Genomic DNA, 27734 nt, shown 5'->3' with positions numbered 1-27734 from the left:
CAGCTGCCATCCTTCCTTGGTTATGTTATAGGCTTCCTGTGCTCCTTGTGAAGTATCAACAGGCTTTTCAATGGGGCAAAATAAATGGACAACACAGGCCACATGAAGAAGTAGCCACTGGGATGACAGTCTCTCTCTTCTTCACTGAAATCAGCACCCTAGTGTGCTGCCAGCCTCATGGAAAACTCCTGTATGAAGTTACAGTGAAATGTAGCAAAACTTGGGTCATTGAAGATGCTGTAAAGCAGATCAGAACACCCCGAAAGTGACTCATCTGGGGGAAACAAGCACAGAAGAGATATGGCGTATTAAGTCACTGAGGTCATAAAGATGGAATTTTCAGCCTTTTGGAAAGAGATAAGACACAGATCAAACTCCTCATAAAATCAAAGATTTAGGGCCTGAGAGACAACTCAGCAGTAAAGAGCGCTTGCTGATCTTCCAGAGGACCCAACTTCAATTCCCAGCACCCATAATGTGGCTCATAACCATCTCCAGCTCCAGAGAATGCAATGCCCTCTTCTGGCATATGGAGGCACTTGCACACATGTGTGCATGCACACATAAACACAAAGGAAAAACTAAATAAAATCTTTAAAAGATCAAAGAGTAAAGTATTTTAAAAAACAAGATCACATAAAAATTAAACTAAAACAGGGCTGAGGTCATCAAGTAATGTACAAGAAAAATGTCCTAATGCCCAGTTATTAAAAGAAAAAACAGAATGATTACAGAATATACAAAAACTTTTTTGCTTATCAAAAATTGTTTATTACCTTTAAAGTGCAGCAATTGCCAATCTAGAAAAAGATATATGCAAATGCCCCACAAATAAAGCCCAATATTCTTAATTTGTAGAGAACTTAAAACTGACAAAAAAACTCTGAAAGATTTTCAAATTATAGACTAAGCAACTGAGATGAGAAAAATAACAGAAGACAAACGTTAGAGTTGTTAAGGGGCCAAGACTCTAGCAGGAGGAAGAAACAGAAGCTAATGGACTCTGTGGGCAGACAGGTGGGAATTCTTTGGGAAGACAGAAGGTGAATGCTTGAGTCTCTCCTCTCAGCATCAGCTTTAGGGACTTCTGAACTTTGTTATCATTTCACACACTCAACATAATATATATAATATAAATTATATATATATATATATATTCACACACACACACGTGTATATATGTGTGTGTGTGTGTGTGTTTACATGCAAATAGTTAGCCAGAAATAGGGGGACTGAACCCTACGATCGACTGCAAAAGGCAGAAAGTGAACTACCCGTACTGCAGATGACTGTCCAGTCTCTTCTCTGTCATTGTGATAAATCCCATAACCAAAGCAGTCTGGGGAGGGAGGATCTATCTGCAGGCTTACAGGTCACAGTCCACAAATGATGCCAAAGCAGGACCTCAAGACAAGTGCCTCAGGCAGGCCTGACGCGGACATGTGGAGGAAAGCTGCTTACTGACTGCTCCCCTGACCTGCTCAGCCTAAAGCCACCTGCCCAGAGATGGTACACCACAGTGCCGCCCTCACTACAGAAGACAGGAACTGTGTTCACCACAAGTGATTCACACCACAGTGCCACCCTCACTACAGAAGATAACTGTGTTCACAAGTGATTCACACCACAGTGCCGCCCTCACTACAGAAGACAGGAAATGTGTTCACCACAAGTGATTCACACCACAGTGCCGCCCTCACTACAGAAGACAGGAGCTATGTTCCCAAGGGATTCACACCACAGTGTCCTCCTTACTAGAGCAGGACAGTAAATGCACATGATGCAATCGCTTTGAACAGAGGATCTCTGTTACTTAGTTTCACAAAGATGAGAAGTTCTTAAACACAACTAAGAGATGTGAACTTACAGTCTGCAGGGTTTGAGGATATAGAGTTCTAGAATCATTCGCTCATATGGTTTCTATGGAGTCCAGGGGACGTTCCCCAGCTGTGACCTGCACTCTGACACACAATGGCTTGGCAAGAGACTCACACCCAGACTCTGATTAGCAAAATTCTCACTTTGTTTTCCACAGCAACATTTCTTCACTTTCAACAAAATTAACAGAGTCGGGCAACAGCAGACTGATAGAAGGGTTTTATTTTACTTTATTTTATTCTTCTTTTTGTGGATTTTAAAATTTCTCTTTCCAGTGAACAGAAGGCTAGGTACCCAGCTAAAATACTCAAAGAAAGCAACTAAGTCAAACTGAACATAGATGAAAATAGTCAAGCAAAAAAACTAAGCAAAGGAATTAACCAAGAGAGAGAAGCAAATTTTGTCAAATTCTGTAGACTTCAACTTGATTTCCAGACCCTTGTGTGTGCAGAAGAAAAGAGTGGGACCCAGCCACATATTTCCTTCATCCACAGACCTCAAGATGGACATGAGCTGGGAACAAGGAAGTGAGACCCTGTTCTGCAGCAGCATCACCGTCAGGGGAGTCAGAGAGGAGGACGCTCTCAGACACTCCATCAAAAGTGGACAGTGTGGGACGCAAGGGCAGTGGGGGAGAGCAGGGGTGGGGGGCAGAGGACAGGAGGGGGGCAGAGGACGGGGGGGCAGAGGACAGGAGGGGGGCAGAGGACGGGGGGGCAGAGGACAGGAGGGGGGCAGAGGATGGGGGGCAGAGGATGGGGGGGCAGAGGACAGGAGGGGGGCAGAGGACAGGAGGGGGCAGAGGACAGGAGGGGGCAGAGGACGGGGGGGGGCAGAGGATGGGGGGGCAGAGGACAGGAGGGGGCAGAGGACAGGAGGGGGCAGAGGACAGGAGGGGGCAGAGGACAGGAGGGGGCAGAGGACGGGAGGGGGGCAGAGGACAGGAGGGGGCAGAGGACGGGGGGGGCAGAGGATGGGGGGGCAGAGGACAGGAGGGGGGCAGAGGACAGGAGGGGGCAGAGGACGGGGGGGGGCAGAGGATGGGGGGGCAGAGGACAGGAGGGGGGCAGAGGATGGGAGGGGGCAGAGGATGGGGGGGCAGAGGATGGAGGGGGCAGAGGACAGGAGGGGGGCAGAGGATGGGGGGGCAGAGGACAGGAGGGGGCAGAGGACAGGAGGGGGGCAGAGGATGGGGGGGCAGAGGATGGGGGCAGAGGACAGGAGGGGGCAGAGGATGGGGGGGCAGAGGATGGGGGCAGAGGACAGGAGGGGGCAGAGGACAGGAGGGGGCAGAGGACAGGAGGGGGCAGAGGATGGGGGGGCAGAGGACAGGAGGGGGTCAGAGGACAGGAGGGGGGCAGAGGATGGGGGCAGAGGACAGGAGGGGGGCAGAGGACAGGAGGGGGCAGAGGACAGGAGGGGGGCAGAGGACAGGAGGGGGCAGAGGATGGGGGGGCAGAGGACAGGAGGGGGCAGAGGACAGGAGGGGGCAGAGGACGGGAGGGGGGCAGAGGATGGGGGGGCAGAGGACAGGAGGGGCTTGGGGGACAGTGACAGATGAAAAGAGAAAGCAAAAATGTAAGTAACTCAATGGACAATTTTACTCAAATTAGGGGAGGACAGAAAATGGTGAATGGAAGCTATCAGGCTTCTTCTCAGGACAGGTCTTCTGAGCCCTGCCTCCACAGCAACAGAACCTCACCCTACTCACCCTGAACTGATGGGCTCTGCATCTGATGACAATTATTCCTCAGTCTAAGGCAGTGCCGCCACACTCTCTTCCCCCTTCTGACAGGCTTCCCTGATCCTTGTAGCTGCCTCCAAAGTACCACTGGTTATACAGCCCAGCAGTACTTAACCCAGCAGAACTTTTGTGACCACTTAATCTGGGCCCATTTCTCTAGCATACACACCCATAAGGCAGACAGAACTGCTCTTTGTTCCCTGCTCTACTTCTGTGCTTAATACAACCTACAATTAAATGTGGGGCCCTTGCTTCACATTGGAAAAGAACCAGCAGGAATCTAAAAAGATCAGGAGAAATAAAACCTGTGAGCATCATCAACACACCACACGAAGGCAAACACTCTGCTTAGATCAGAAGGCAAAGGGCTTAAAATTCTTGATGACTGATCCTTTAGGGACCTGAATACCTGGTGAATTCATTGAATGTTTATTCAATAAATGAACTAACAATTTAACAACTTCCTTCAAATGAAAACAAATGGCATTTTGTGCTTAGTTTTAAGAGATTGTTAGAAAAGAAAAGCGACTACTGACTGAGTCTGCTGAGTCCTTGCTAACAGGCACTGCTGGGTGATGACAGGTGATGGCGATCCGTGTTCTCACCAGCCTGCGCGCACTCAAACTCAAGTGGCATTTTCTCCACACTGACAGAATCACTTATAAAAATTTAAGTGTGTGTGTGTGTGTGTGTGTGTGTGTGTGTGTGTGTTGATGTGGGTATGTGCATGACACTAACAGGTGTTTGTGTGATATGTGTGAACACTACGACATGCATGCCACACTCCATAACAACTTTTTACTACTGTTCAGGCACAAAATGACTGAAACTTCAAACCATCTGCAGAAAACACTTCTGTAGAACTAAGTTTAGGTAAAATTTTCACTATTTCTCCACAGTTCAAACAAGTATCTCTACACACATATATCCCTGCTTATTTTCTTAGTATATTAGGCAATATCTATGTTATTTAACCTAAAATTACTTTGCATGGTCCAACTAGCCAACACAATCTACCTGAAGTTGTATACAATAAAACTAGCCTTCATTAAATTCAGAGAGAGAGAGAGAGAGAGAGAGAGAGAGAGAGAGAGAGAGAGAGAGACAGAGAAGAGGAAGAGGCAAGAGAGAGAGGAAAGAAAGATTAAAATATTTTCCATGTTAATCTAAAGAAGGGATCTTTCAGGTTAGGAACTGAACTGAGCTCCTCACATACGCTTGCCCAGCACCCAGCACTGGGCTACATGCCAAGCCCTCCCTCCACTCTTTATTTTGAGACAGGGTCTCACTAAGTTGTTCAGATTGGCCTTGAACTCATGATGCTCCTACTTTGCCTTCTGGTGTAGCTGAGATTACAGGCCTGTACCATCAAGCCCTACTTCAGAAGTTACGTGAAATGATTACCTCTTCACATCAGCCATGCTTTAATAAGAAAAAAACTTAATATTTATTAGCTGCAAGGCAAGAGTATCAAGTAAATTAATACAGAAGTCAAAAGTGAGATCAAACGGCTTCCACTAGACCTAATAGCAATACTTAGATCAAGTGAAATTTTGTAACTGCATAGTTCACATGATTTATTCAGAAGAACATGGTAATTATAGGTGCAAGACTTTAATACACTGCAGAGGTTACTAAAACACTCAGAGGAATATCATAAAAATAGGTCAAATCATAATCACCAAAATCATAGCTAAGTAGATGTCTTACACTTTAATATTCTGGAAACTACACAAATGAGAGGAAAAAAACTTTAAAGTAAAATTTCACAAACAACAGACACCCTGATGACTAAGTCCAGCCCACGGGGTTCTCGCTGGACACCAGAGCGGGTGCTAGAAGAAGTGATCACAGTCCCCGGAAACAGCGTGGCGGTGGCTTGGCTCAGGCAGGGAGCGAAAGTAGAGAAGAGCAAAGGGTGACAGCTGACGGGTGAGATGCGGTCACGCAAGGGGGACGGGAGATGCGGGGCAGATAACCACACTGAGGAGACAGGGATGCTTTACGGGATTCCAGAACCTCACAGAATAAGGCCAGCTCTCAGTGGAAGGGCCAGAAATAAGAAGAGCAGACAGGAAGCTCTGAGACTCTGGGATCACAGACCTCAGAGGGGAACACAGACGAGCCTAAAACTCAACTTTGTAGCACAAAGTGAGAGTTGACTCAAGCCCGCATTAGCAAAGATGACATGCACACAGGACAACGGAGGGGTGGGCCCTGTGTCAGTCAGGGTTCTCCAGAGCAGCAGAACCTAAGAATGAATCTCTCTTTCTCGGGGATTTATTCGAATGACTTACAGGCTGAGGTCTCGGAGATCAAACAATGGCTGGCAGTGAACAGAAAGTCTAAGAAGCCAGCAGTGTTCAGTCTAAAGGCTGATGTCTCAACTGGTTTTCAGTAGACACTGGAATCCCAAAGAAGCAGACTTACTGCCAGTGAAGGAATGGACTCGCCAGCAAGGCTGGAGCAAGCAGGAAAGAGTCGACGCTCCCTCCTCCCATGTCCTTATACACAGCAGAAGGTGTGGCCCAGATTAAAGATGTGTCTTTATCGTGCCTCGAGATCTGGATTAAAGGCGAGTGTTTTCCTATCTCAAAGGTCCCACTAGAAGTGGAGCCACCTACTTCACACCAAGCAAAAGTTATCTCAGAGGTGTGCCTATTTCTGAACCGTAGTTTATTCCAGATGTAGTCAAGCTGACAACTAAGAATAGCCATCACAGGCCCTGACCCCTCTGCCAGACGGCCTCACAGTTCCCTCTCTTCTCCACCTGCTCCTTAAGAATTCCAACTACAGAAAACTTACTGTTTCTATCTATCTATAGCGAGGCTTGTAAGAGGTCAACACCAGGATGTGGGAAACAAAGAAAAGGAGGAAGAGAGGAAGGAGCTGGTTCTGTCTACTGCAATGGCCGGCCCTGGTCTTTAGAATCCATGACAGCAACTTTAGACCAGATGTGAAAATTCAAATACATAAAACAGGATTGCTTTCTCCTAAGTATTAGCCTCTCCCACTTGTGTTTTTAGTGTGTATCTGCTTGGGAAGAATGTAATTGGCATTAGTGTCACATCACTTGGCCCATGCAGTTAAAATCAGGCACCCTGGTTCATCTAGAGGAAGCTTTGTAAATCACAGAGCTGGAATCAGAAAAAAATAATAAGTTCAGGACTCAAAATCAGGAAGTATCCTTAAAGATCACCTGGCATTTCAGTTTACACATTGGCTAACAGAACTTCAAAGATGCCATGGACAGCTGGAGGGCCACTGCCTTTGTAAGCCTCAGTTGTTAATCTGACACACTTGGGAAGAGGGAACCTTGCCTGGGGATTCCCTGTTGGATTTGCTTCTGAGCATGTCTGTGGGGCATTTTCTTCATTGTTGATCGATGTGGGAGGGCCCAGCCTACTGTGGGCGGTGCCAATCCTAGACTGCATAAGAGTGGAGAACAAGACCAGGGAACCAATCAGTAAGCAGCTTTCCTCCATGGTCTCTGCTTCAGTTCCACCTCAAGCTCCTGCCCTGGCTTCTCTTCTAATGCCCCCTCCTTGAACACATATAGTACATGGACCTATATGTAGGCAATCAACCCATACCTATATAAAATAAACTAAAAAGGAAAGAAAACCCAGTGTATGAGCTAACAAAATGTCTAAATGGATAGTAAGCAGGAAGTAGAGGAAGTTTTAAATGTTACTCACACTACTGTTATCCAATGTGGGGGTTAAAACCAGACCCCCAAGTCAGGTCCAGTCACACATCCTCAATACGTCAATTAAAAGAGTCAAATTAAAGGAGACCAGAAAGGAACTTTACTTCAGACAGCCATGTGGGGAAGAGGGAAACGGGACGAGGGATGACATCTCAGCAGTCTTGGTCAAGGCGTGGCTCCAGTCTGTTTGTCAGGTGGTCTGACAAGGGGTTAGAACTGTGTGAAATCTCCTTTCAGGGAACAAGTGCCCCCTCTTTTCCTTCTCTCAGCACCAACTTTCTGGGAAATTTTCATTTTGGGAGGCCCATTACTTCACTGGTCTCTTAGTCAGACTGAGACACAGAGTCTCTTTAAATGCCGTTTGCCAGGCCGGTTACGCTGCCTGTAAGACACAGGTATGTGAACAAGTACCGGGTCACTTTCCAAACCTACCACAGATGCAGATCAGACCAAAGAATCTAGTGCTTTTTACTACCACGCACAAACATGCAAACCGCTCATAAAAAATATACAAAAAAAAAAAATGTGTAGACTCGGGTCTTGAGCCCTCGAGATGCATAACACGGATCCCCTGGAAGAGCAGGGCCAGTGAAGAGAGGAGCGAGGATTAGTAAAACGACCGATTTGCTGTCCTAGGCTTTCCGGCCAGGAGAGTGGAGAACGGAAAGACAGAACCATGAAATCAAAAAGGCATCTGTCTTCCAGGTTCCCCTCTGCCAAGGTCTTGAGAGGAATGTTTGAACTTTCCTGTTGGCTTTGTATGCAAATAGCTCCAGATGCGAAGGAACCACATCTAAGTCACTTGCTTCTGCATCTGCTGGTCCAATTCCCATTATTCCTTCTGCAGGGCCGGCTTGTGACAGACAGTTTAGTCTGCCCTCTTTATAAGCTGTTTTGAAGGAGCTAATTTGGATTAAAGTATCTATCTGGACCACTTGTTTTTCCCTTTGATGGTCACTGAATTCTAATGTGGTCTGTGCAGAGCTGCAAGGAACTCAGAAGCATTATTGGAAAGGACAGTATTCAAGGTTTGTGCCTCCCACCTCGCCTTCTACACAACTTACATTTGACGGTCGAAAGCAAAAACCGAACAATCTTTTGCCTCTTAAAACTGTGCCACCCACATTGTACGAAATGGCTTCATAACACGTCCCGACCTAGTATTCACTGTAGGCAACTACTATCAAAGACTTGAAGCTAACTAAGATTAGGGGTAGAAGGTCTGCCAACACGAAAAACGCATCGGGGGAAACATTCTGTCCTCCCAGGCAACAGCTTCCACAGTCAGTCAGTGAAAATGAAGTCCACAACGCACAGAGCTGTGAGCCTGACACTTCAAGAGCCTTCTGAATCTGTGGCAAAGGAATGAATCAATGGTGAACACAGAAACAACCTAATAAATTCCAGGAATTCTAAAACTCTGGGTCTGCTATGAAAAGAGGCACAATAAAGAAATTTTAAAAAAAAAATGCATACAGATGCCAAACCAAGACAACGGAGTACTAAGAACTGAGCAAGTCAAGTACAGATGACTCCTTCTTTCTGTCACAGTAACAGAGGGGAGGGGTCCAGGGGAGGGGAGGGGCAGAGGGGAGAGGGGAGCACAACAAGTGTGGAAGGGTAAAGCAGGTGCGGAGAAGACATCACCACACAGAGCAGTCAAGGCAGACTCCACAGCCCACATCCCCAGGGTCTCCATATATACATAAGCTTTCATATTCACATGCACAAGTATTTACATGCTCATTCTATCAGCAGACAGTCATTAATTTCAGGGAAATGAAAGGAGAACAGTCCTCCTTTTATAGACATTAAAAAAATAATTATTTTGCAATTTCATAAATAAGATTTCTTAGTAAAAAAAAATTGTTGCTTTCTTATACTCTTATGAGCAACCATGCTGAATGCTGTTGAATTATCAACCACACAAATCCTGAAATGGTTTTCCTTCAGAAAACGTGTTAGAAAAATAAATGGCCAATGAAACACAGAGACGACGCAACCGTTATTGCTCCTGGACCTGCAGTAAATTAAAACGTGACCAAACATGTACTATTTCTGTCATACAGGAGAAGCCAGGAGATAGAAGAAAAGATCAGCACAGTAACTGCTCTGTGCTTCCAAGCATCCATGGCCTCTTTAAAAACAAGAGCCACCATGTGCGATGTGCATGCAGGCAGAGTGCCTGCCACTGCACCCCTGGAAGTCGGGGGACTATTTCTGCCCCGGGCTCCAGAGGCGGAACTGAGGTATCAGGAGTCAGGTGTGTTACTCCCTGAGCCAGGTCACAGGCCTTGTGACTGGAGCATCACTTCCAGGTCGTACATCTTCCACACATGACTTCCATACATCCATGGAAGTCATCACAACATTTGACTCAGACACAGAAACACCCAGCTCTTAGCAAGTACTGAAGGTTTCCAAGGTTGATATATTTTTGAAGCAAAGTTTAGTTTTCTGCTCTTACATCTTATCACTCAGACTATTTACTTATTCGCCTTGGATTGAAAATAACCAAGAGAGATAACTGCAGGTAAATCTACTCACCAGTCACCAAGAGTCACAGAGCACTGGCTCACGTATCACTACCTTCCTTAGCGGTTGTACTTCCAAAGGATTCAAACCAACTTTCTGCCATAAAAAGACTAAAACGGGCATATAACGATGAGTCATACACAAGACTATAGTTAAAGATCACGTAACAACCATCCTCACAGTGTCACTATGCAAAATAGCCAGAGGTTAAAGGAACCCAAGTGTCTATAATGAATGAATGAGAAATGGAGTATTAGGATTAACAGAGCAGGAAACTGGGGCAGATGATGCAACATGAATGAAACGTGCTCTAAGCCAGTCACGGAACTGCAGCCTGTGAAATCACCACGCATACACCCGAGGATCCAAACTCAGAGACAAAGCAAGCCAGTTGCTGCCAGGAGTGAAGGGAAGGGGGAGGGGAAGTCACTGGTATTTAATAGTATGAAGTTTCAGCTATACAAGATACAGTATAACCTATACATTAAAATAACCAAGACGGCCAACTTCATCATGATTTTAAATACGAATTAGGAGACATCAAGCACCAAGCAAATGGAACAAAACGACACATGACAGAGCTTCAGGTGCTGATCACAGCACAACTAGAAAACGGCCTCAAGGCAGGCAGCTCTTCTCCTCGGCCAGCTCTCACTAGAACGAAGTAATCACTTCAACGCTGTGGGCTGCAGTGAGAAGGGGGCCATGGTTTCATGCTCACCATCTTCCATTACATTCTCCAATTCCATAACATGGGTGTCACTGTGCATTTCAGGTTACGTGACAGTCTTCACTGAGGAGGTACACTTCTGGGTGAGAAAGTTTCCAGAAAGGTCCAACCAAGGAGGGAAAACTCACCCTGTGTATAGGGCAGGGCAGGACAGAATGGCAGCACCTCATGGGCTGGGTGAAGACTGAGGACAGAGAAAATGAGCTGGACACCAGCATCCACTGTTCTCCACTTCCTGCCTACGGGTGCACCATGACAGCTGCCTCACACTCTTGTCACCATGACAGACTGGATCCCCTCAAATCATGGACCAAAATAAGCCCTCCTCCCTTAGGTTGTTTCTTATCAGCTACCTGATCACAAGAGAAGTAACTAAGATGGTCAGAGACTGCACATGATGAAGAGGATGGGAGCAGAGGGTGTGTGCAGGGCAGTGTGGAGCGGATCCTGCCACTCATCCATCCACCGTCAGTACTGCCTGTCAGTGACACAGCGTAAGGTACTGGAACCCCCAAAGAACTGCAGGCTATAAATAGACATTTAAAGAGAGACATTAATTATCCCCAGTGGGGTTTAAAAACTGTCATCTAGCCCTGTCTTGAAGCTGTACACTCACTAGGAAAACAAACCTCTTATACTCACTACTTAACAAAAGTCTTATCTTAACCCTGAAAACTAACCTTTTCATCTTCCCCAAAATACTTAAAACTTAAACCAAATGTTTACGTTATTTTCTCAGATATATCCATGAAAACATTTTTTCTAAATAGATGAAAGACAGGTATGGTGTAGAAGGGACTGTCATGCCTAGTAACCCACTCACGTCCCATTCCTGGAAATGACCTCCACGAAAGTGGATAAATCCTGTAGCCTGCATCTACCTGCATGCAGCATCAGCAGATGTATAAAAGAGAAGCAGAAACCACAGCTTCAAGGTCAGCCTTTAGCCAGGCCTGCTAATGTCATTTCTGCAAACCAATAAGGAAATCAGAAGAACACCATCTTCAGATCTGAGTTTTTTTCCAGGGAAGTGAGGGGAAGAGAGAGAAGAGGGATGAGAGAAGTTGCTGGCTCATCAGCCTACCTACAGCCTCTGACACCAGGGACAAGAGCTTCTTGGAGACTACCTCTCACATCCAGGCATGGAAGGAGCTTCTCTTCCTCACCTCACAGAATTTGGCGTCTCCTTCCACTTCCATTCCCTCACTGTGAGCATCCAAACTAAGACACAAAGCCACAGCCTCTTACAACGTCTTCACGTCATTACTCAATGTCTTCTCCTTATTCTTGTGAGAAGAGCAGCATGGAATATGGATGTGCGGGTCTCTGCAGTGAGGCACTGAGCCCTTAAGGCTTATTATACCCAGGAGTGGCAGAGCTGGGGAATGTGGTGGTTCCATTGTTACTTTCTGAGAAACCTTCAAACTGACTTCAGGAGTGTCTGCACTAGTTTGTGTTCCCGAGAGCAGTAGCTAGAGTTCCTCTTTCCTCTGTCCCCTCCAGCATCCCCACCACTGTTTCCTACATCATAAGCATTCTGAAGTGAAGTGGGGTCTCAGAGTGGATTTTATGTGCATTTCAAGATGGGTAGGATATGGAGCACTTTTTGAAAACATGTATGGGCCAACTGTTATTGTTAATTTGTAATACTTTTGAATAGTTTTACTATAAAGAAACTACTATATTTGAATAGTAATGGACATCATAAATTAAGATGTAAAATGGAGTCTGCCATGCACAGACGACCCAGGAAGCTTCTCAACACCTTCCTAAACCAAGATAAATTTGAACAATGTATGTTGTACTTAAGGTTCATTCAGTGTTCCTAATCTCCTTTTACAACCAGCCTCCAAGCTAGCATTGAATGTACAATGCGATTCATACTTTGAAAGAAAATTTGGATTCAGGATATATCTAGGACACTACATTTTCAGATCAGAAAAAGAGAAAAAAAATGAGAAATAGGTTTTAAAAGCAGCAAAAAATCTTTAAATGCAAGAAAAAGAATCCTCAGGAGGTAGTACCTGCAGGAAAGGTGGCCCAGGGGACAGCAGGGGACATTGCTTGGTTTCCACTGTGTTCGCCATCAAAGGTCTCTGCGGCCTGTAAGACAAGGCAAGACCATCTGAAAAAACCTGAAGAGCTGTACTTTTTAATCAGGAGTCACACTCGGCCCCACAGGGACACTCCTGCGACACGCCACTCACTCACTCTCTCTGAACACCTCTCTGCTCCACCCCTGCACTGGCCCCACCTACAGTGCCCAGGCCCCAGTTCCCAGGTAAAGTTTTTCTTCCATATCCCACCAACCTGATGCCAATGAAATGTTCATTTCATGTATCTTTCATCATGTTTTCACTTGTGAACTTTACATCAACTATTCTAACTCACCACATTTATCCACCCATGTAAAAATTTCCTTAAAAACAGACTGAGCAAATCTTTTATTTAAAAAGACCATTTAAATTAGCATAAGACTTAGAGACTCTGAAAGAGCAGGTGAGTGTGTCTTCTTGAACATCTACTCTGGTCTCCTGAGCACTAACCACTGAAGAATTACAAAAGGCAGCATTTTTGATGACTGGGCTCTCCTGCTTGGGGGCAGCTACTTAAGACAAGGTTTACAGAGAGAGCACAAAGTGTTCTGTCTCTCAGATAACCATTAAAGCAAGATTATTATTGAAGTCAGAGTCATGGTTTCATAATTTGGACTTCTATTCTGCACTGACTTGCCAGGCAGCCCAGGCGGCAAAGGACGCAGTCTGCAGAGAGCAGACAAGGCCGCGCTGTCCACTGGCTGTGACAGTGAGCACACAGTACTGAACACAGGAAAGTCCTTCCACTCTTCCAGAGCAGGGCTGAGAAGCAAGAACACCAGGCGAATACAATGAAACCATGTCAGCTAACGCTGCCTCTAGTGTTGAGAGGACTGAATTCAGGAGTCACCTGTGAACGCAACAACCAACTGTGGCCTTTCTGTGGATCCATTATGCTTTAGACACAAGAATACGCTTGGATGGGGCCCTTAAATAATAGCTTCCAAGCACCAAGGCAAGCCACAGGATAGTATGAAACACATCTTGTCCTCAATATCAATGAATTTTAACAAATTTTTAAATGTTCCATTTAACATGAATAAGATTCAAAAACACAACCCATTAAACAAAAGTATGAAACACTCAAATGAGCTTTTTGAAAGGCAGTTTGGGATGAGACATGGAATGATGCATGTATGTCCACACTGACAGCCTGTACTTGGAGAACATGTGTGTCTGTAGTACTTGCCTGAACATGGAGAACATGTGTGTCCGTAGTACTTGCCTGCACATGGAGAACATGTGTGTCTGTAGTACTTGCCTGCACATGGAGAACACGTGTGTCTGTAGTTCTTGCCTGCACATGGAGAACATGTGTGTCTGTAGTACTTGCCTGCACATGGAGAACATGTTTGTCTGTAGTACTTGCCTGCACATGGAGAACATGTGTGTCTACACTGGCAGCTATGAGAGATGGATGGAAATGACCTGCTGCTAAAAAGAACCACATCATTCTTTCTTGAATAATGCCCCACTTCTCTTACTAACATTAATTACACTCCCTAACTTTTATAGTTCTCTTTTTACCAAATCCAAACTAGGCGAACAACTAAAAGAAAGAGACAGACGAGAGAGAGAGAGAGAGAGAGAGAGAGAGAGAGAGAGAGAGAGAGAGAGACCCTCTGAGCGTGCGCAATGGATGGTTCCAAGACTTGAGCCCTGCATTTGACTCTTAATCCAGAGATTTTCCTGCAAGACTACACTGGTTCTGTAAAAATAACTGGGTTATAAAATATTCCAATAAAATGAACACACACTGAAAAGGACCAAGGAAAAGACACTACATTTTCAGCTAACAACACTTACTTACAAATGTTCCACCAAAACCTGAGAGAGCCACATAACAGCACAGCATGATCAGCAACACTGGACATCTGTGTGTCTCACACAGGAAATCCACTCATTACAGATGTGAACAGGGCTGTGACAGGCTCCGACTCCCATTCTGACAGACGTGTCCCTATCTTCCTCTGACAGTCTGAGTTCTTCCTGATGCTCCACCAGCCTCATTAATTACCCCGATTTAAACCATCCCTATGGCAAGATCAGCGCTTCAGCAACACCTCAGTGTCTGGTGGATGATACCTCTTAACTCTCCTTGATTTCAATCTCTGTCTCAGAGTTACATCAAAAAAAAAGGTTCAGAATGGACCGTGAGGGGAGAGGTAAGAGCTCAGTTGGTAAACTGTTTGCTTTGCAAATACAGAACCAGAATTTCTTCCTCAGGACCCATTTTTAAAAAATCTGGGCATGGTGGCATGCATTTGTAATCCCAGTGCTCGGTAAGCCGATCCCTGAGACTTGCTAGCCAGACAGTATAGCCTACTTGACAAGTTCCAGGCCAGTGAAAGACCCTGTCCAAAATAAAAAAGTGAACAGGACCAAATAAGACACATAAGTGTTCGTTCTCTGGGCTCTGGACACTTGAGAACATGCAGCACCCACACAAAGAATAGATCAAGAAAACAATGAAAGTAAACACATTTTTGTAATAGTTTGCTGTTGCCCAAAGTTAAAAAACAGAGGATACGTACCTCAAAGCCACCAAAGTCGTCATCCTCCATTCTTTAGGCAGCACCTGAAACACAGGACAACAGAGATGAGTCACCTGCACCAAAGCACCGCTGGGACTAAAGGAATATGGACCCTGAGTTGTAAACTAAAGCTGTTTCATTTGGATGATGGAAGGCCTTCTTAGACTGTACGTGTGCATTTTTATCACTTAAAAAAACAGCTGGTAATTGGTTTTTACTTTCTGGCAAAATTAGCAATTTCTGGAACTTTTTCAGCAACCATGTATTTTGCCATTTTCTGTTGAGACTCCAGGAGTGGAAAAATATTCTTTTACATTTTAATTTGCTTTTCCCAAAGTGGCGCTAGGCCCCATCAGTAATGCTTCCTGCTTTCCGAGTCTGCTCCTCAGCTGTCTGGCAGCATCAGCACAAACTCCAGTTAAGAACAGGACTGTGGTGAATTTTTGGAAATCTGTCCCCACCACAAAGGTTCTTCCCTCGGTTTCATGGCCGGGCTGAGTTAGATTTTCAAAATTGATCAGCATTTTTGAGCTGTGGCCACGACTTCTGGAGCATTTGATATGTGTATTTTTAGCTGAAACTGCTTTGCACTTCTGGAAAAATGTGGAGCAAGTTACTGGGCTGATCAAGGTAAATCAAGTCGTGTGTTCACGAGACAGGGCAGAAAACATGAGGATATCCAGGATCCTCCACACCTTCACTCTCGAGTGGGAGAGAGAGAAGCTGCAGCATAACATATGCTGTGCTTCTTCCTAAATACACTACAGAGGGGTCAAGGGTCAAGCCTTAGCACCTAGGCCTCAAAACTAAAGCCGAGGCCTTGGCTCCCAACAGAAAGGAAGGAAAATGCCTGACAAGGCCAAGGAGCAATCGTTACCTACGTTAAGTGTTCTCTCCCTACAACTGAGAACAGGAAAGCAGAAGCTAAGCGCCATGTGAAGCCCAGCAGGCCTTGTCTCCAGGTCACCAGCAGCCATGCTCAGCTTCTTGAGAAACACTGACCAACAACTCCATCAAGAAAACTCGACCCACTTCAAAAAGTAACAGCAAAGAAATACACTAATCACAGATTGTTGTCACTAGGCCAAACAAATTCATTCTCACAAAAAAGTAGACAGTACAAGGAATGAATGTGGATGGGAGTAAGATGATTTTATGAGCAGCACTGCGCTACTAGAGCTGCTATCACAGAGGAGGCCAGCACCGCTGCCACCATTTGTCGTCAGAGCCTCATAGGCTGACTACATTTCTCAAAAGATGTATTTCTTTTCATAAATTCAGAAGTTAAAGCTAAGCTAGTCATGAATATGCAGCACCAGACTTCTAAGAACTGTCGATGGTAGTTAGTCTGAAATGACGTCACATTAACCATGTCTCAAATGAGGAAAATCCTCCTCTGGTTACATCTGTCAGGAAGGAACTATGGGAGAAGACGATAACGCATCCTAATAATTAACAGTTAAAGTGCAAACACTGCAACTGTCCTTTCACATCGGCACCACAACTTCCGGAGCCAATTACAAACTATTTTTAGCATCTATGAATGCCACCAGACTCTGGTGTTCACCTCTAAAGACTGGAGTTTTCAGAGTTAATGCTCCTGTGTTTTCACAAGGCACATCCTGGCACGGGACGGGAAGGGTGCCAGTGAGTCGACAACATGAGCTTACAGCATGCTCGCCTGCGGTAAGGAAGCGGATTCCTAAGTTCTGATTGAGCTGTGCAAAACAGCAGAATGGTGACCACTGATGCTCTAGGTTCCAGCAACTCCTACACACCAAAGAAGACAGGGCAGAGTTCCTCTTCTATATTGTCAAAAAACTGGTCACATGTTTTATTTAAGAGTAAATAAATGTGTCCCAGATATCTTAAGATATGGTGCTACAGAAATGCTATTTTAACGCCAGCGCCTTTCTCCAAATAATTTAGATTCAAACCTCATGATAGTTTCCTTTTGAAAATTTAAGAGAAGAAAAACAACAGATGTTTTTTGCTGCTGATTGTGTGTATGTGTGTTTTTTAGGAACAGGGTCTCACTATGTAGCCCTGACTGGCCTGGAACTTGCTATGTGGACCAGGCTGTCTTCAAATGCACAGAGATTTGCCTGCCTCTGCCTCCTGAGTCCTGGAATTAAAGGTGTGAACAGCACTGGTTTTTAAAACTCGATTTTACAGTGGCCTGAGAAACAGCTCAGTAGATAAAGCATTTGCCACACAAGTATATGAACCATTGTTCAGACCCCCAGAATTCACATAAAAAGCCAGGCAGATGTCAAACTCCTTTTGTAATCCCAGCACTCGGGAGGTAGAGAGAGGGAATCCTGGGCAAGGTGGCTAACTAAACCAGCTCTGGCTTCAACAAGAGAGCCTGCCTCAAAAATCAGTGATCATAAACAATGCCCAACATTTACTTTGGGACTCCACACCCCCTACACACACATGAACATGCAAACACGCAGCCCACAATACACAAACAGACAAAAAGGAAAGCAATTTACACAAAAATAAAAAAGTAATACTTAAGAAGGACAGCACAGTGGTTCTTGATGGATTCTGTCACTTGAATACATTCAAACCTTGGTTTTATCTAAAAGTGTCATGATAAGGCTTTATAAAGCATTTTTGTGTTACAGCATTAGAACTAGTGATTACCAGGATGTGCCAACACCATGTAACACCCAAGTCACAGAAGGATGAGACTCTAATTCAGAGCTATATCCCATTAGTTCAGGGACTCAATGTGGTGGTATTGTGTTCCCCAAAATATTGTGCACCCTAATAAACTTATCTGGGGTCAGAGCAGGACAGCCACAACATTAAACATAGAGGATAGGCAGTGGTAGTACACGCCTTTAATCCTAGCATTCCAGAGGCAGAAATCCATCTGTTCAAGGATACAGCCAAGCATGGTGACTCACACCTTTAATCTCAGAAAGCGAGCCTTTAATCCCAGGGAGTGATGGCAGAAAGCAGTAAGGTATATAAGGCATGAGGACAGAAACTAAAAGCATTTGGCTGGTTCAACATTTGACTGGTTAAGCTTTTAGGTTTTGAACAGCACAGTTCAGCTGAGAGCCATTCGGATATGAGAACACAGAGGCTTCCAGTCTGAGGAAACAAGATCAACTGAGAAGTTGGCCAGGTAAGGTAGCTGTGGCTTGTTCTGCCTCTCTGATCTTCCAATATTCACCCCAATACCTGACCCAGGTTTGATTTTATTAATAAGAACTGTTAAGATTCATGCTACATCTTGGACTAAAGGTTTTCATAATATCTAGGTTCAACAATCTCAGAACTCCTTATATGTGAATTAACTTATCCTGTTGCTTTATTATTTTGATTCCCTATTCTGCCAACCTCGGTATTTAATAGAAAGATGGTACTTTTAAAGCATGGTTTGAGAAAAAGAGACCAGAAAGTAAAACATGTACATAGACAGTACAACAGACCCTCTGAAGTCACTCCACAGATGTCAGTCGAGGTCTCTGAGAAGCTGGTGTGGTGTGGAAGAATGCACACATCCTAGGGAAGGCACACAAATATCAAACAGTGTGAAAGCTCTAGAGAAAACTGCCCAGTGTGGGGAGATGACTTCAGAGGGGACCTATCAGTCGGGAGTATCGGGACATACTCCAAGTTGGGAATATCAGGGGACCTTTGAGACAGACTGAAGGGACTGAACAGTAATTTCAAATAGAGCATTTAAAACGTACATTATATCCAAGTTTCCACTGAAAAGTCTTCTTTTAAAATGACAAAAAAAAAAAAAAAAAAAAAAAAAAAGACGTTACATTAAAATGCTTGTGTTTGCTCCTAAATACAAACAAGGTTCAAAGAACAGGTAAGGTACAGAAGTGTGAAGTGAAGGCGGGGAACTGATGCCCATGAGAAGGGGGGGGCTCAGCCCATCTCCCTCATGCTATGCACAGAAGGCTCGAGAATGGGCCACTAGTAGTTGGTCAAAGGTGAGACTTAAAATCCAACCCGAGTCGGGGCTGCACCTCAATCCCCTGCCCAAACCCATACAGCCGGTCACTTGTAGCTCCTCCCCCAGCAGAACACAGGTTTACTCCACTAGCTGCACTGGAAGGTGAGGTCAGATTACCCAGATGACAGAGTTTCCCTTTAGCTCCTGACTTCATTGAAGGACAGGCCAGCATAAAGGCTAAAAGGAAGCAAGTATGGTGTCCAGCTGCCTGGGTTCAAATCCCAAGTCTGACAAGCACTGTGTAAGGTGGACATGTAACTGAAACATTTTTGTTACGACGGGGGTCACTGGAGAGATCAAATCAGCTAAAACAAGGGAAACACTTGGACTAGGAGCCCACCCCTCAGGTTTACTGCACACACTCACTCTCCGTGACTCCATCTCATACATAAGCAGGATTCCAAGGATAACCAGTGACGGGAATCGCAGCAAAGACGAAGAGACCAGACAACCACACAAATGGGAAAGAAAGCAAGTTCTCAAGCACACACAGTGTCCCCAGAGAGCTGCCGACAGGAGGTACACCACTGAGGTAAGAACAGGGCATCCTGTTTGTGAGACTGGAAGGTCTTAGAAATTTAAATTAGGATTGCAGAATTGAAGAACTGTGGAATAGAAAATAAAGGGAAACTCCCTTAAAATGAAGCATATAAAAGAAAAATGGAAAGGGAGTAAAATATAAGAAACTTTCGGTCCAAGTTATGCTATCTAATCATTAGGAATTCTATAAAGAACACAGAACTATGAAATCATCAGCAAAATAATTCAAGAAAACTTTCTTTTATAAAACTACAGCGTAAATAAGAGAACACACACCAGAGCACAACACAATGCACAGAGGATCCAACAAGCTTCCGGAATGTGAGACAGGCTTCACCCAAGCACAGAGGCTTCGTGCAGCATCACAGGAAGGCAGAAGACAGCAGTGAGGGGCTTTTAAAACTCAGGGAAAATGATGTGCAACACAGAATCCTATAACCAGCCAGGCCAGTACTCACTGAGTTCAGGAAAGAATAAAGTCATATTCACACCACCTGTAAGGTTTCAACATGAGTTTTTATGCTCTTTCTTAAAAATGTCTTGTGGAGCTGGAGATGTGACTCATGGCAGAGTGCTTGCCCAGCATGCACAAGGCCCTAAATTCTGGGTTCAATCCCCAAAGCCACAAAAAGACAAAAAATAATTGTGGAAAGCAAAGGTGTAAGACAAGGAAGAAGATATGAGAATGGAAAATACAGCCTCTCAGGCTGAGTCTGGAAAACTGCCTCCATGTCGGGGACATCCAAGAAGACCGGACACTCAGAACGCTCCTGGGAGGTACTTCAAACAAAAGAAATTAACAGACCACCTCATATGGCTTACCATCATGAGTGGAATTTTCAACACTTTGAGGCAAGTTGGGGGTTGCATTAGTGAGTACAGTGCTAGCCAACTGAAAACAGAAACCAACAAACTGGACAAGAAAAATAAACACCCCAGTTTTGTACTGAACAGTATATGACTGCAGTGATACAAAACACTGAGTAGCTAACTGTACCAAAATCACCAAGTGACCACTGAGAGACAGTAAGAAGAGGGAGGGAAGGCAGATTACATCTTTCCTACTAGAAGGGTGCAGGTCTGCAATGGGAAAATCAAGATGCAGCCATGATATGCATGGTTTGGATACACTTGTCCAAACGCCTGCCCTGGTAAACACGGCAGTGTGAGGACGCAGAAAACACAGGTGGACGTTGCCTCGTAGAAAAATACCTTTTACAACTTTAAATTATGGGCAGAAAAACAAAATGTTATGATCCAATCTACCTAGCATTTCCATCCAAATACTCAGCAAAGAAGTCAAAGCAAGTTTGTTTATGTCAGAAACTAAAGCAAAGCATACATGTTTTAAAACAACATTTTTTTTTGGGGGGGGGGGTTTCGAGACAGGGTTTCTCTGTGTAGCGTTGAGTCTTTCCTGGAACTCACTTGGTAGCCCAGGCTGGCCTCGAACTCACAGAGATCCGCCTGCCTCTGCCTCCCAAGTGCTGGGATTAAAGGCGTGCACCACCACTGCCTGGCTTAAAACAACATTTTAACGAAACTGTATTGTTTTTATGTTCCTCTGCTACATTTTCCCACATTGCAAGTATTTACACACAAATAAACTATGCCTCTGACATCAGAGCTGCTCAAAAGCAGACAACCAGAAAGTCTAACAGAGAAAGAGCCTTCAGAGGCTACATGTGGGCTACTGGTGTCTCAGAGGCCCTTCTGCTGACCACAGGCCACAGAGCACCTAATGCAATCACTGCCCAACAGGAAAAGGCCGGCCACTCCCTCACAGACCACACCCCTGCCTGGCCAAGTTGTTCTCTGTAACTTTCTGACTTTCCAATGATTGCAGGTGAGGAAGAAGAAATTTGACAAACAGGACAGCGGCAAAGACTGTGCATTGCAAGTCTCGTAGCAGGAGAGCAGGATGGCCGGCTCATCAGCTGGAGAAAACCTGAGGGCGTGCAGGAGCACAGGTGTGGCCTTTACTTCTTAGCATAGCACCTCACGCTGGCAGCTGCTGGGCTATTAACTCAAAGAATACTTTTAATTGGTGCTTTGGAAATGATGACTGATGAGAAAAATCTTCTAGGCCCTTGTCAGTCTCCACTTCAAGACATGTGACAAAGTCCTTGCTCCGTTTCAGTCCTCACAATTAAAAGCAAAACTACACCAATATGTCCTGGAAAAAGCCACCATTGTGTCACAGCAACAGACACATGAAGGCATCAGTGCTGAGGGTCCCTTGCTGCCTCCACCCAGTCTCCCATTCCTTCAAACCGATGAACCATTCACTACCTGTTCTGCGTCCACTACCAACAAGAGCACTGCTTTATTTCAGCCACTCTTTATTACCCATTTGTGAGCATGTGTGTGCAGAGTCAGAGGACCGTTTACAGGAGCTGTGGGTAAACGCCTTTCCCACTGCCATTATCACTGGCCCAACTGTCAACCCTGTGCATTGTAAGCATCCTCTAAATTGTAAGCCAGTTTTTTACTTAAGGCAGTTTTTGATGAAAAAAAATTCTATTTTTTAATAACCAATTTTAATCTTTTTAAATCTTTTGTTTTTTTGAATATTTTCAGATATATACCTGCACTTGCTACAAAGGAAATTAACATTTTTAGACATTCAAATGTTTAAGCTAGCTACAGCTTAATATTTACATTTAGTGAAACCAAAGATCTAATTTCTTTTAAAAAAAATATGAACATTTTCTCCCCATTTCTTTTATTATAAAGTAACTTTTTCCTTCATTAACCTGATACTGTCTTTATCATACAACACATTTATTACTGTGGAACAATCTTTGTACACTGTAAATATGTATTACTCTCATTGGTTAATAAAGAGCTGACTGGCCAATAGCTAGGCATGACCGCCAGACTAGGAGAATTCTGGGAAGAAGGGCAGAGTCAAAAGAATCACCAGCCAGACTGACAGGAAGCAAGACATGCAGAGAGGTAAATGCCACGAGCCTCAGCACGGCACACAGATTAATAGAGATGAGTTACTTTAAGTTGTAAGAGCTAGTTAGTAATAAGCCTGAGCTTCAAACATTTGTGATTAGTGATTAAGACTCTCTGAGTGGTTGGGAACAGCTTGCGGGACAGAAACTTCCACATACAATTTATTTTGGAACAAACAGACCCATGCATATGTGTGTCTCTTCTAGCTGCAGAATTGTTTTCATGGGAATGACACCTGTACAACACTGAGGGCCCCACCCTAAGCCTGGCACACATCACTAAGGTGCACATGGCTTATCAGGGAAGTCTGTCATTTTCCTGAAGGAACTTTTGTGTATCTCTTGTCAAGTTTACCCGATGCTCTACGATTCTAGTGTCTCCTTTTACGTTATCTACCCGTCCGCTGCTGTTACATACCAATGCCACTGACTTAACTATGTCGTACATCCCTCTTTCCCTGGTAAGCTCTCGTTGGTAATAATTTATCTGCACATTCTTTCATGGTTCTTTTATATGCCGATGATCATTTTGTCTCCAAACAGCAAGCTTTGTTTCGTTCATTACAATTCCCACTCCCTCAGGCCCTGTCCCTCCTGTCGCTGCACATGGGCCATGCTCTCCACTGCTGTGCTAGGTGCATGATGTCATGTAACGGTCTGCACTTGCTGAAGATAATCTCAAAGCCCTCTCCTAACCCATGTGTCCTTCTAAAAATGGATGCTAGCACTGTCTTCTCCCTGACCCTGGGCATATGTGACCTCCCTAATCGATTGGAAGACAGCATCCTCTAGCATCTGGCCCATATCTTGTCTCCGGAATACAAATGCCAGGATGCAGAAAGACCACAGGAGCCCACACAGAGACCATTTGGAGAAGCCATGTGTAGGCTTTCCAGCTGATTGCCAACCAATGGCATCCAATCTCAAGATACAGGAATGAACATAATTTCAGATGATTCCAGTCCACCAACCAAGCCACCTCCAGAGATCAAATCATCCCACCTGAGGAACTAAAAGGGAGAGTGAGACACCATTTTCTACAGCCCACTCCCTGACCTCGGAACCCTTGGTAACCAATGCTGTTTATACCACACATTAAGTTGGGTGTGACTTTACCATTCTTGGTTACAGAGAATCTTCCACCCCATAGAGAAAAGAGGCCTTGCTGACAACAGTCTGGGTGGATCCTAACAGGATCAAAGGGGTCTCTCCTTTCTGTAATTTGCTGAACCTCATCATCAGGAACTCACTCTGCCTATCAAATGAGATTGTCACACAGTTCTTATACTCTTCTGTCACTCAGGAGTTGGGGTCATGGAACGGTGGCCATCCTGGCAGAGCTGGGATAAACCAGCTGGTAACTGGACTGCGTTTTTCATTTGCTGATATCCTGTCTTAGGTCTCCAGACGACACTGGACCACGAAGCCCCTCTCATTCTCCTTTTTCATAGAAGCCTCATCTGATTAGGTATCAGGTTTGAGCTGGGCCCTGAGAACTGGCTGGAAATTGTTCCTTTTTCCTGCAATTAAAAGAGATTGCATCAGAATGGAATAATCTATTTCTTAGAATTTTGGTAGAAAAAAATAATAACTTGCTTAGCAAATCATCTGAGCCTGTTGCTTGCTTTGTGGGAAGATTCAGTTTCTCGTAATTATGGGACAATTCAGACTTTTAATTTCTCCAGAAGTTTTTGTAAGTAATATTTTTTCTAGAAAACCTATTTTTAAATAGTTGGCATACCATTATTAACATTATTCTTGTTGGGCACTTTTAATGTCTGAGTTAGCTGCCATTCTAGTCTCTTCATTTTATATACACTGAGCAATACATTATTTAAACGGTCTCATCCTATGAGTCTCTGCTTTGTTTCACTTTTTATCTCATTTAACTCACAAAGGTGAGTTGAAATCTTTGTCACAGTAAGAGCAGAGCCAAGGGCTTTGGGGTCTACCAAGCTAGGGAGGGGATAAATCCTAGTGTTTTACTGGGAAACAACTGGGAGTGATTATGAGGTGAGATGTGTGTGAGCAGGGCTTAGTTTAGTCTACTTTAGAAACACCAGTCATCTGGCCTAAGGTACGCCATTTCATGACATAAATTATCTCAAGCTTTAAAAATTATTGATGGGCAGGGCTGAGTATGGTGCAGTGGTTAGAGTACTGCCCACTCCTGCAGGGGTCCAGATTCAGTTCCCAGCACCCACATGGTAGTTCACAACTGCCTGTACCTCCAGTTCCCAGTGATCTACACCCTCCTCTGGCTTCTACATCCACTGCACGAACTTGGTTTACAAATATTCATGCTGGCAAAACTTTCCCCCAACTAAACAGTGAAACATAAATAAAATAGTAACAGGCATAAATTATAAGACCAACAACAACAAAAAAGAAATGTTCAAAATTAAAGTGATGAGGGAGACCCAGAGAGTGAATATAGCAAGACTCAGTTTTCACATTCTGTGCGTGTGCGTGTGTGTGTGCGCACGTGTGTGGGGTGTGTGTGTGTGTGTATGTACACATGCACACGTGTGGGTATCACAGCAAGAGAGTGGACAGAGGACATGTTACAGAAGCTGGTTCTCCCCTTCCATCATGTAGGTTCCAGGGATCAAACTCAGCAGAAAGCACTTTTAACTGCCAAGTCTTGCCAACCCCCAAAACTTCTTTAATGGAACCAATTTGAAAATACAATGGAAAGACAAATAAACAAATATAAAAGAAGAAAATTATAAGAAAAATAAGTAAAGTGAAAAATGCCAGTGATTCAAGATACTGTAAGAAAAAGCATTTATGGAGCTATCAGTAAAGCTTGTAAAACAGAAAAAAGTAAATACAGAACGAGGTGTGTCAAAACTGAAGCACATGCAGGCACGGGCAAGCACACACGCACATGTACACACACACACACAGAGAAAGAGAAAAGAGACCGGGTATTTAAAAGGAAAAAGGAAAGCATCCATTCCTGGGTTACCGGGTGCTGCCAGAAAAATCAACCATGCTGTAAATAAAATTCCAAAAAGAGAAGGCATTGAGAATGAGATGAAGAAATACCCAAAAATAAGATGGCCAAAACCATCTTGAGATTAATTAATAACAAACTACAAACCAAGGAAAGCCAGACATCCCAACAAAATAAACACTGGATGCTCTCATCACCCTAATATGACATGAATAAGATACAATCCAAAGAACCCAAAAGGCACAGCACATGGGACATGAGCCATCCAGGCCCCCAAACAGGACCTGAGGATCTCCCTCCCACCCCCCACCCTCCAGAAACATTTGTTAGTCCTCATACATTTGTGTGGATTTCAAGAGTTAAAACGTTAACCATCAAGTGATTGAATAAATGGCAGAGTTAAATTACCTTGGAAGTGACTGGTTTGTCCCAACACCTGGACTTAAAAAGGACACTATCAGACTAAGCAGCCTGGAAACTAGACTTGCACTTAAGAAGGACACTATTGAACTAACCGGCCTGGAGAACTAGACTTGCACTTAAGAAGTACACCGTTAGCCGGGCGGTGGTGGCGCACGCCTTTAATCCCAGCACTCGGGAGGCAGAGACAGGCGGATCTCTGTGAGTTCGAGGCCAGCCTGGGCTACCAAGTGAGCTCCAGGAAAGGCGCAAAAGCTACACGGAGAAACCCTGTCTTGAAAAACCAAAAAAAAAAAAAAAAAAAAAAAAAAAAAAAAAAAAAAGAAGTACACCGTTGAACTAACCAGCCCGGAGAACTAGACCGGCACTTAAGAAGTACACCATTGAACTAACCGGCCCGGAGAACTAGACTTACACTTAAGAAGGACACTATGGAACTAACCGGCCTGGAGAACTAGACTTGCACTTAAGAAGTACACCATTGAACTAACCGGCCCGGAGAACGAGACTTGCACTTAAGAAGGACACTATCAGACTAAGCAGCCCAGAGAACTAGACTTGCACGTAAGAAGGACACTATTGAACTAACCTGCCCGGAGAACTAGACTTGAACCCAAATATAAACACTGTATACCTGAGACATAATTACAAACTGTCTTATCACATTCTTCCCTTAAAAAAAAAAAAGAAATCCAGATCATGGAGTTGTAGACCCACATATAACATTTTTTTCAATTTTACTTTCAAATGTTGCCAACACTTTGTCCAATTCGATTGTCAAAATACTGTAGAAACACTTCACCATAATCTACTTTTTCTGTCTGCATTTCACAGTTTCCTTCTAGAACACAGAAATACATCTGACTACACATGCCACCTCAAACTGATTTACACCCAATGTGCTACAGAATACAGTGTTACGTTTCTAATGACCTTACAAGGGCATTGTGCATGGCTCCATTACTGACCAATACTCCACCAATATGCAAATTTAGTTATGTGCCAATTATTAAATATCTAAGATGTCTTCATGCATTAGTTTTGTTTTATTCTTTTAGGTCATAAATTTAATGTAAACTCACAGATTTTGAGCCTTTAACCCAAAAAACATGGACTGCCATAAGATCATGTGACGAAGTTTCCAAAGGAGCTAAACTTTGTTACCTTACAACTTGTAAATCCTTTCAAATGTATCAATGTTCACTTGGACTTTAAAGCAGAGATATGAGCTGGGAACAGAAGAGGTGGGCCTCCCTAACCAGGAGCACAAGTGGTCATCCAGTGCCTACGTCATCATGAAAACATACATACAAGTAGTATTACACAGACTAAATAGCTTATATTTACGTGTGTGTGTGTGTGTGTGTGTGTGTGTGTGTGTGTGTGTGTGAATGCATGCAATAATAACTGATATAAAAAAAAAAGAGGAAGCCGTGGATTTGAAATAGAGTTGGGGGGTACGGGAGGGTTTGGAGGGAGAAGAGGAAAAGCAGAAATGTAATTATAACTCCAAAATCACATACAAAAGCAGATTTCACACACATGCTAGCTTTGACACTGAACGGTCTTAAAGTAACACACATTTTTCATCATCTTGTATTTTTCTCCCACAGGAACTTCTGCATGAAAATGTGTCCT

General features: G+C 44.1%; 1 protein-coding gene across 6 annotated transcripts in view; it reads right to left on the bottom strand.

The window, feature by feature from the left end:
* Positions 1 to 27734, bottom strand: part of Ccdc91 (coiled-coil domain containing 91) — a 177217-nt gene that overhangs the window by 123809 nt on the left and 25674 nt on the right. For 4 of the 6 annotated variants that reach the window (XM_006986659.4, XM_042274374.2, XM_016005181.3 and 1 more), the window contains exons 2-3: positions 15227 to 15270; positions 12621 to 12699 (exon numbers count right to left, since the gene is read on the bottom strand). In XM_006986659.4, the coding sequence (XP_006986721.1) occupies positions 12621 to 12699; positions 15227 to 15256 (109 nt within the window). In that variant the 5' untranslated portion in view covers positions 15257 to 15270. Of the gene's footprint in view, positions 1 to 1867; positions 1889 to 12620; positions 12700 to 15226; positions 15271 to 27734 lie in introns of those variants that run through there. The other 2 variants (XM_016005183.3, XM_042274372.2) reach the window with 2 other exon arrangements.

The sequence above is a fragment of the Peromyscus maniculatus genome, chromosome 3 (genome assembly GCF_049852395.1).
Source record: "Peromyscus maniculatus bairdii isolate BWxNUB_F1_BW_parent chromosome 3, HU_Pman_BW_mat_3.1, whole genome shotgun sequence".
In the NCBI taxonomy this organism is placed as follows: Eukaryota; Metazoa; Chordata; class Mammalia; order Rodentia; family Cricetidae; genus Peromyscus; species Peromyscus maniculatus.
The sequence above is the reverse complement of the archived record's forward strand: the minus strand, read 5'-3'. Positions and strand labels throughout refer to the sequence as shown.